The 10,874-nt window shown below is 43.1% G+C and overlaps 1 protein-coding gene across 2 annotated transcripts in view; it reads right to left on the reverse strand.

Moving 5' to 3' along the window:
• The window catches only part of woc (zinc finger protein without children), a 133,936-nt gene extending 128,026 nt beyond the window's left edge, over positions 1-5,910 (reverse strand). The window contains exons 1-2 of one of the 2 annotated variants that reach the window (XM_037426248.2): positions 5,594-5,910; positions 3,895-4,517 (exon numbers count right to left, since the gene is read on the reverse strand). In XM_037426248.2, the coding sequence (XP_037282145.2) occupies positions 3,895-4,509 (615 nt within the window). In that variant the 5' untranslated portion in view covers positions 4,510-4,517; positions 5,594-5,910. Of the gene's footprint in view, positions 1-3,894; positions 4,518-5,537 lie in introns of both variants that reach the window. The other variant, XM_037426249.2, reaches the window with a different exon arrangement.
• Positions 5,911-10,874: the final 4,964 nt, after the last annotated feature.

Consider the following 10,874-nt stretch of genomic DNA (forward strand, 5'->3'; position numbering starts at 1 on the left):
ACAGCCTCACCACCAGATGCTACTGGGGCTAACAAGTAAATAATCAAAACAAAAGAAGCCCCTAAAAAGCAGGAACACTTTTACGAAGACTAAAAGAAGCAGAAATTTTATGTATTTTCTCTTTTGAAAATATTTTAATTAAAATAAAGAATATCGCTCAAATACGAAGGGGAGTTGAAAAAAAAAATCCCTTTACATTATTTTGTGCAGCAAAAATATGCCTGACTACGTATGGAAGTGCAGTTCGTGACCTGATAGCAATATTCTAAACACTGTTTCCGGGGTACCCATCTCCGTTCAGTTGAATGCACGTTTGCCAGTGCACAATTAAGGTTACTTGTTCATTCCACCAATGTATATTTCACTTCAAAGTTCAACCACTAGTCATTGAAAAGCACATTTGTGGTGGAAGTGATGATCACTAAAATGACTATATTTGCTGAGCAAATACACATTAAGCCCAAAAACACAAGCAACTGGAAACTTTTACGAGCAACTTGGCAAAAAAAAAAGATGCCCAAATTCGTTTATTATAGGCGTAACCAGCAACTCCGAGCCCCACTCATGCATTTGAAATTGTTTCCAAAGGCAAGGTTTTCAGTCATTCAGCTCATGACCTCAGTGTGGTGAGGGCTTGTGAGGAGGAAATGCTGACTTCTAAAATTTGAATCCAACTGTAGATGAAACTATTGATACGGAGAGGTTCTGACCGCAAGGGCACTTGGGTCATTTCCTTAATGGAAGCCATGACTGACACCATTAAGCGCTAAGAAAATATTTACTGCAAAAATACACCAGGCTGATAAAAGATGTATTGCTCTGATTTAATGCTAATTTAAGTTGAACACAGCAAGTATAAGTTAATCAACATCATCATCATGATCTACAGACTACCGCGCACAGAAGAAGGAGTGAAATCTGTAGTGTTCTGCCACACATGACGTTAACAGCAGAATGCCAGTACAATGTTTTGCTTACTAAGAACAAGTTGTAGGGACTCGGGCCGCACAATTTTTTTATAGCACCTACCAGAAATTTGAACAGAAGCTCATGGGTCTAAACCAAACAATAAGATATTTTGTGTATATCACCTGTGTAAGACATCAAATCAAAGAACAGTTCTTACTTATTCCTTGGGTTTTATTTATAGTGTAATGCAAACACTACAATCAGAGAAAAAGCTTCTTTCTTTTTTTCTTTCCATATGAGAGCTGCTACATTTAAAAAAAAGAAAAAAAGATTAATGGCCAGTCATGCAAGCAGTATTAGTACGGCATCATGCCCTCTAGACCACTAAATCACAAGTCAGATGACTAGATTATTGTATACCTCAGACAGACTTTTAGTGAAAACACACCTATACAAAATGGCAAATCATTCAAAGGGGTACTGACACGAATTTTAGAAGATGGCTTACTCTGCCATACATGTCTCCTGAACACAGATGGCTCTGACCAAGTCTGAAACTTTGGAAATACAGACATTTTATTTTGATATTAAAGCCAATTTTCGCATGGCGCACCTGCTATAGTCGACACGCGCGACAACAGATGGCAGCATCACTGGCGTTGCATTCATGCACCAGCATGGCCAACTGTGATGTCACCAGGATCTACAGCATACATCACGGCTGCTTGAGCCATGGAGGGGTGCGACCAAGGAAACTTCACAATATCTTGCATGAGCGTACACTTGCAAGCTCACTGTATCGTAATATCATGGTACAGTAGGAACCAAAAGGAGCGTTTAAGGTGGTGGTTCCACTGTCGCAGTCTTGCCAGTAATGCCGAAAAGGACACCAGACACTAAAAGAGTGGGAAGCATGCCGTGATGGTTCGGAGAAATGAGGCGTTCAGCAGGGGCTTTTTTCTTTCTCCTCTTCAACAACACCTATATCTCCCCCTCTAAAATTCATGCTCACTTTTCCGCATTTCCTGCAGCGCTGGGCTACTCACGCGAGCGAAAACAATGGTGCTGGAAACCACTAAGTTTACTTTTGGTTAGCAGGCTGTCGACCAGTTCTGCCTCCCTGGCCAGCTGCTCTGCATGACACTCAGTGGCGGAATGCACGGCTGGCTAACAAACTGTCTCGCAGAAGTCACATCCCAATAAAACCATGAGACATATCCTTCAATGCACATGTGTAAATAATTTCCCGCTGTCGCTTACTCCTGCGTCATTCAATGCTGGCTACTGTTTAGTTGAGGTATTGGAGGAGCTGTGTCGTATTCTCGTAATGTCTTTCCGTAGCTTGCAAAAAACCTACATTATCATGCCTACGACTCCGATAGAAGTCGGCAGTATTGACTAAATAGATAAATAAATATTCTCGAGCCAAACAGCGGTCATCATAAGGAAATCATGTTTTCCTTTAATCTATTACTAGTTAGTAGTCATTGACTCGGACCATTCTCTAGCACGCCACTAACAATAGTTGTCTCTTGAAAAGGACACTTCCACTGATACACACACGAAAAAAAGGGCGGAGGAAAGACCTAAGGGGGGAGGAGGGATGCCCCACCTCTTTTGTACCACCCGAACTTGTGCCGACCCACCAAATTGGTTGAGGAGGGGGCGCAGAAAGTGTCGCGATTCGGTGAAACGAAGCGTTGAGCGGGAGTGGCTTCATTATGCATAAACCGCTGCCAAGCTCATACGACGACTGAATAGTGGTCATCAGTAAATGAGTTAAGAGTAAAGGACATGGTCACGTAAGGATGCAACGTCTCATGGTTCGCTTCTGATGCACCATATACGATAAAGCTCGTCATTTAATCTCACATTCCGGCATTGTTTGTGAGGAACTGTCTGTTACGAAGTGTAGCTGCCCAGGCAGCCTACGTGAGTGGTTTGCAGCGTGAAAGAAGTGCAAAGCAGAAAACAGGGACAAGTAAGCGAGAGTTTCTAAAGAAGCAGAGAGAGAGGGTTGTTTTTGAAAGAGAGAAAAAGAAAGCCCCGTTCAAAGTTTCGTTTCACCGAATCGCAACACTTTCTGCACCCCCTCCTCAATCAATTTGGCGCGTAGACACAAGTTCAGGTAATACAAGGGAAGAAGGGGGATGCCCCACCCCCCTTGTACCACTTCGGTAGGTTTCCACGAAAATGGGCAGAGGTAGGTCCACGTATTGAAAGAATTGCCTAATTTGGATCACTATAATTAAGAAAATGTAATGCGTAAAAAGCATGAAACGGCACATACAGATAGGGAATGATGTTTTCTATGTACGTCCCAAAAATGAACCTCCTCTAGCAAATGGCCAGTCTACAGGTAAAGTTACTAAATTTGTGTTTTCGAAATTTGATTAACAATAAAGTAGAAGTTTTACATAAATTTGCTACGTTGAGGAAATAGATAAATATGTCCTGAATGGGCTGTGCAAGAAACAGCGCTGTAACTGTGGAATTTTTTTTTTTTTTTTAGTGGCCAGAACTGAGGCACAATCACCCCAGACCGCGTAAATAGCACTTTTTCTTGGCTTGCCATTCCTTAATAATAGCTGTTGACTCGATTTTAATAGACATATATGAAACGCGCAAATGTTTGGCTTCCTCACTCACATCTTCCAGTTTTAAATTTTTATACGCAGCTTTGTTTGCATTAGCCATGAAATGCTTTGCACTTAATATCAAGGCACTCAAGGAACAAGAGGAAGACGACTTCTCTTTGGCTATGCTGTACGTCGTTGTGCCTGTGTAATGCCAAGTGACGACCACAGCACACGATTACAGCATAGAACAATCCGGCCCCATAGAGTGCTACGCACTTAAAAAATAACCTTTGAAAATGCTTCTGCCAGTACCCCTTTCAAACGCAGAGGAGAACACTAAAAGTTAACATGCAGGCATACAGTGCACATTCATTCACAGTGAGAATATGGAGTACAAAACACATACCCCATCACCTTTGGGTTCCGTTTTGGTAGCACCTTTCACATCTCCTTTTGCCTGCCCTGACAGTCTTTCAGCTATGGCATGCATAATAGATAACTTGGAAATTTTCTTGGACTTCTTTTTCAAAGTCCTACGTGGAGTAGATGACGATGTTGAGTCTTCTGAGTTTGTTTCCTTACTCTTCATTGAGTCTGACCCTCTGCAGTCGGGAAGCTGGAAGTCTTCACTAAGCTCTGAAGGCTCGGTTCTTTCCTCGTCTATAATCGAATCCTGCTGGCTGTCTCCACACTCCAACGCATCACTGTTACCCTTAGAGCTGCTCTCCATCATACTAACATCGCCTTCGGAGGAAGGCTTTTCTACCATCCTCCCTTCATCTACGGTGCCGCTCTCACTTGTGCCATTTACAGACTTCACAGCATCGTCTTCCTCAGTTGCACCTGCATCAAGACGGCCATTTGTCATGCTGCTGTTTTTCAACGTCGTCTCATCCAAGGAGCCCGAGTCATCTGCTTTAGTTTCTTCGTTGTCCTCCGGCTGCTTGATTGTCCCATCCTTGGAACATTCACCGATTAATTCACCATTGGCAGTTGACGATTCACACATTTCTACATCCATGTTGTCATCTAAAGAACAAGGAAACAATACAAAAAGGCAACAAATAAAAAACTAGCACCCACAGCAGAACAGCTCTGTTCATAGCTTCCAGACTTTTGCAAAGTACTTTATACGCGTTTTTTTTTAACATGCACGGCACGTGAAGGGTTATCAAGACACAAAACTATCACATTATTCAAGAACCCTCTCCTTGGAATTTCTACCTCCTCTTCAATCGGTAACCAACTACATGGCCGGCGTGGAGCGCAATTTGTGACCGAAATTTCGGTACTGCGAATGTGAACACTACTGGACGCCTGTGTTCACGTACTCTTTATAATACAGACATCGTGAAACGCACTTTATTCTGTCAAACTAGCAGCCCTCAGTGACACTGTGTTGTCTAGGGTCGGGACTGTCTTCGCAATAACGACAGACCGCCAAATCTTTAACCAAAGGGCTTAAACGACATTGCCAACACAAAAACAACACAAGTAATTTTACCTTAAGGTTAAGTAGCGCAGTTTTCAACATGGACAATAGGGGTAGAAGGACACGACCCTCTTGTCCATGTTAAAAACTGCGCTACTTAACTTTACGGTAAAATGATTAATCACCAACTAGCCCACTTAATAAACCTTATTGAACAACACAAATGTGCGTTGTGTACTTTATCGTAGAAAGTCATAATCAAGTACATTGAAATACAGATGACAGAGTACGCGTGAGTGTTCGAGTACTTTAGAAAGTTTCGCAGTAATTGGAAAAATGCCCGCACTGTGCATCATCTTAAAAGAACTTTAAAGAGTCGCATATCTGTCCGCAAGCTTAGTGCGCTGCCGATGCTTTGACATTGCACATGACACTGCGAGCCTGTTTATGCACCACGTTTCTGCCGTGTACGAGGACAACTGTCAGCGGCCGCCCACGCAGACACATTGCAACCGTTTAACCACACTTCCTCTCCTTTTTTTTATCACAAACTAAGTTTGAACTGTATGCAATACTGGCAAGAGGAAAAGAAACGGCGCTCAGAGCTTGCAGCTTACAAAAATGCTGTCACCGATCGCTGCCTCGGAAACTGAAGCTCCCGTGCGGAACTCACCGATGCTGCACAAGTAGCTGTTCTGTCACAGCGCACAGTTCATTTGTTTGAAATCTCTAGCAACCAAACGCAGACGCGAGTAGCTAGGCCTTTTCCCTGCACACAAAGTTCGTAATCCCGGCACCGGTTAGTTCTTCACATCTTTGTACTGGTCAGTGGTCACCGACACGATACAAGTAGCCCGTTCGCGCGAAACAGGCCACAAGTAGCACAATCTCGCGCACGCCACTCGTATTTGAATTTTAGAAAAAGAAAATAAAAAAGCTTGTCACTCGCGCACCAACGTGCACGCACAAACACAAAGTACCGCCTGGTATCGCCACAGAACCGCCACAGAACACCTATATGTATCGCCACAGACCGCTTCTTGAAGCATGAAGTCATATACCAACGCAATATTCGGTGGAGCAATCGTAAGTGAAGCTATTTTTGTTCAGTGCTGCCACTCTGCGGAGCTGCTTTTTCTCCCTCTAGAGTGAAAAAATTCCTTAAATTCTTTTAGATTTTATAAGCGTGCAGTTCTTTTTTTAAGTAATGATATATTAGAGCATTTGTTTGAAAATATTCACTAACATCACCGTGATGAAGGTGAAAAAACGTCGCAGTACGAATTAATAAGCTTTAAACAACACTTTATTCCATGATATCACAAAGGTAAGCGCTAATCACATTTACGGGGGCGGGGGGGCGGACATGTAGTATCGCAGTATTTTATACAAGTCACCAAGAAAAAAAAAGCATTGCATAAAGGTTGAAGGAATAAGTTATCAAAACATTACTTAAGAACACTGCTAGCTGTTCAATGCAAAACACGGAAATCTTACACTGCAATACAGTGCACTTGTAATATCATGCAAGTTACAAATAATAATAATAATAATAATAATAATATTAATAATAATAATAATAATAATAATAATAATAATAATAATAATAATAATAATAATAATAATAATAACCAGAACGAGCATATAAAGCGCAGTACGTGAAATATTCCAGTGAGCAATTAAGCTTTCAAAAATCAATCAATTCTGTTATTTTGCAACTCTCCCGCAGAAAATGCTTGGTGGTGTTCATATAAAACATGAAGTGATTCACGCTTACTTAAATTCTAAACAATGTCTTGAAAAACGTCACTTGCAATCTTTATCATGATATCTGATGCAGGATATTGTGAGGAAAAATAGTGTAACCATGAAAGCATATTATGCCGTGAGGCAGTTCATCCCTTGCAACCTGCTGAATGGTAACGAAAAGATATATTTATTAGAAACGTTTACTGCCATATATTTGTTCCAAATATATATCCTTGCATTCTTCCGCCAGGCACATTTTTTCAGCTGTGCAAATAACCGTTTACACGCAGCTTACTGTTCTGGCTGCGCTTTTCACAGAAACCTTGGTGACCGTGGCCGAATCACATGGCTCCACGGCCCAGCTCACTAGTAACGTGACAGCGTTCGCAAAAAAGAAAAACCGATAAAAAAACAGCAAACCAAGGAAATAACGCCGCGGGTGAAATGCTAGAAAATGGAAGGTTGGTGTAAGGAAAACATATACTTGGCGGACTCGAGAGAAAGTGCTTTTTCTTTGGTTGGAACCTGGATTCAGGCAATCGACGTCGAACACGGACTTTACTGAATAAACCGCAATGAAGTGGGGGAGAGGAGAGCGCCGACACAGCGTTGGGGACAGCGACCGGCCCCGTCCCCCCTTGCACCCTTCGACACCACTACTGGGCATGAAACAGCGCTTGTGGGTGGGTGTAGAGGGGGTGTAAAAGAGAAACGGTGGAAGAAGCAACAAAAATGAGGTTGTGGGCGGGACGTCCCTCCATCCATAGAGTTGCATACAAGTATTATTGTATGAAACTCCATGCCTACGTCGATCAGCTTGCTTCACGTGAAAGCAAAATACATACAGGCTACAGGGGACGCACAGCCCACGCCCTAAGGAGCTTCGCCCCTAAAAAAAAAAAAATCTTAGATGTTGACAAATTTCCCTTTTCCCTTAATCCAACCAAAACTCCTTAGATCTAAGGAAAATTTTCTAGAATTGGCAGCTGGTAGGTGTTCTGTGGCAGCACAGCACTGCTTACGTTGCACTTCGACATAGATCTTTGTATGAAAATGTATGATCTATGCACTTCGATGACGTTTAGGCTAATGTATGTGACGTCTTTGCCAGCAATTGTACCACATGGAGGAGTTGCACCAGCTTGAAGTAGGGGTATAGTGCCAAAAACAAGTTAGTAAGGAAAAACTAGTCGGGGCTTTAGCTCATGGAGGAAGGAAAAATGCTTTAGCCTGAAGCTATGCCTCCTCTAGAAAGATGCCTACAACGTGTCCTTCGTGTCCCTTTGTCATCGTCTGCTATCGTCGTGAGCCGAAGAGCTGGTTCCCACTCCCAGCCCTCTCTGGCCAAACAGTGAGGTATGCGAACTGCTGAACACGTTACTGTCCCGTGCTGAATGTGTGCACGCCTGCTAAGAGAGAGAGAGAACGCGCGGGCGATTGTTACCTCATCAACACAGCTGGCTTTTCAGGTTTCACGTGGCGTTTATAGTGTCGGCTGCGAATGTATGTTTGAAATTGAATGCATGATTAAGAAGTCTGCACTAAAGATCTGTCGAACTTTTAAGCAGGAAATTGCCAAGTAAAGGACCTATGATAACATTCGGGGTAGTTCTCTACTGTTAGAGGCCAGGATGAGAGTATTGCGAACCAAGACATATCAGACCAAATCACAGAACACCTACCAGTTTACCAAATACGAAGGAGTAGACACGTACGGTATGCAATGCGTGTGGAGAGAAGGAGGAAACAGCCGAACACTTGATAATGATCTGGAAAGGGCTTCACCGTACAGTTCAGGATTAGGGTGCAGAGTTCTTCAAAGCACTGGGGTTTAGGGACAGGGAGGGAAAAATAGACTTCAAGCGGGTAGAATTAACTAGAAGGAGATTATTTAATTGGCTAAAGTCAAGACACGAGTGAAAATTAAACCCTTCACTGCAAAGTACCAGTCCTCAACTTCACTATTGAAAGGAGAAAAAAAAAAGATAAATCTAGTTTTTGGTTCATTAAGTAGTATGGCTAGGTAGCGATAGGTGCCGCCCGATTTAAAGGGCACATCTTTATCAATCCGTCCATCCAGCGATCGAGCGCTTACTGACGCGGCTGCTTTGAACCATAGAGTTTAATTCATATTATTGTATGAAACTAAATACTTTAAACCTTGCGGCCTCTGAGATTAAAACAATGTCTATTGCCGTCCCGGAGGCCATAAAGGCAACACGGTCTTAGATGGATGAATGACCACTTTATTGGAGGCCCCCTACTCCCCGTCCCCGGCACATATTTCCATAGGTGACGGGGGCCGGCAGCGAGGACCGGCATCTCCACGATTAGAAGCAGGCGAAAAGGTTCTCAGATCTTCTGACTTATCGCGTCTTCTTCCGCCAGGCGGATGGCTTAAGTTGCATGTCTCTGTTGGCATGTTTGTTGGGGTGCCTACCCTATCTCTGAGATGGCCCCCTTGGATGGCCCTGACGGGGTCACTTCTGAAACCCTTCCCGAAGGTTTCTGGCAGTTTGATTCTCCACGGTTTTTGGCTACGCCCTTGCTTTGAACACTCGGTGAGCAACTGGTTCGCGCCTCCATTGTTTGTGTGCATTGACTATCAACGTCACTCGACTTCTCCCTCCATCCTTAAACTAGACCTAAAATCAAGGAGTTTAAAAAAAATTGCTGAAGTGGAAGCTCCCGAAATGCCCCGCCAGTAAATATGAAATATGAAGCCAGATTTCGCCCTGCCAAGATGTCGGAAATATGCTCTTGCCTGGTAGTGCCCACTTTGAGAAGTGGCCTTGATATGTTGTGAATGCTACGCTAATTTTACATTAAAATATCGCTGTTCTTGACGAAATAACACACATAAACAAGTTTGGGAGACTTACTCTATAATGAACTTAGAAGTGTGGCGGTTTGGGCTAGTTGGTATATATGACAGAACGTCCTCCTTCGTGTCCCTTTGTCGTCGTTCTGTTCTATCGTCTCCAATGAAGCTTGCCTCCAATTAGAGACACTTACTAGGAAAATCTAGTAACACTAAGATGCAGTTGAAGCGCTATGTCACCCTCCCTCCCCCCCCCCCCCGCCAAAAAAAAAAAAAGCTTACACATTAAACTCTTCGGGCGTGCGAGGGAAAGGTTCCATTTTTAGTAACTGAACGGCAAGTTTATTAACCCCCCAGTAAAATGGCCGCCGCAACCGCCATCTTGCCATAGGAACGGCCTCACTCCTGGGCACGTGCTCCTGGGCAAAAATTTCCACTTCAGCAATTTTTTTAAAACCTCCTTGCCTAGAATACACCACTTTAGCGAATTAAATATGAAAAAAGAACTTAAAAAAACGTCAGCACTAAAGGAAGCACGTGGCACGCACAACAGCGTGTCGTTCTTTTTTATACTTTTTTTCTCTTTACATGCACCATGCCAACTCGTCAATGTTATCGCATTATGAAAATGAGCTTAAATTGAGTGTTTAACCATTAGCCTAACTGTGAGCGCTAGCTCATGAGGGGTGAAAATGTCTGACTTTTCCCAATAGTGATGAAATCATTCACGTAGGTTTAAATAGCCACTGACATCGAAAACTTCGAAGCTTTTTGAACATCGTAGGTGAGGTTTGCGCTGAACGTAGTGCCACGGGGTGATATCAAAACTTGAGGAAAGGAATGTGGCAATTTTATCAGCAGGAGTGCCCTACTTACCGAGAAACTAGGGTAAGAGCATGTGAATACATGCACTACGATAGGACATTCCGAAAATGATCCCGATGACGTCAGATGAACCGTCTACAAATAATCACTAGTAATCGAACTAGCTGCCCTAATTAAAGAGCCTTCCGTGCATTAAGAGACGTAATAAAATGCTGTTTGATCGTTTCTGTTTGATTCAAAGAAAAAAATAACCGCCGGACGTTACTACGGGGAATGGCACAAGTAGTTCAAAAATTCTATTCTCGCCTAGTAAACTGGACACTTCGTGCCACATAGCGGGGCCCAGTAGAACCAAAATGTGTCTGCCATCTTAGAGCCAATGGCAGCCGTAGTGTCTTCTGTTATTCCTTATTCGCACTGCTTTCGTTCTGCTGCTACTATATATGGTGCGACGTATGTAAGTCATACCGGTGTACATGTCCCATCTGCTTATCCAGCCAACAAGTGTCGCATAATGAGAGAGCATTGAAAAGATGCCTGCTTGCGGCCGCCGCTTTTG

Source organism: Rhipicephalus microplus, chromosome 5 (assembly GCF_043290135.1).
Source record: "Rhipicephalus microplus isolate Deutch F79 chromosome 5, USDA_Rmic, whole genome shotgun sequence".
Taxonomy (NCBI): Eukaryota; Metazoa; Arthropoda; class Arachnida; order Ixodida; family Ixodidae; genus Rhipicephalus; species Rhipicephalus microplus.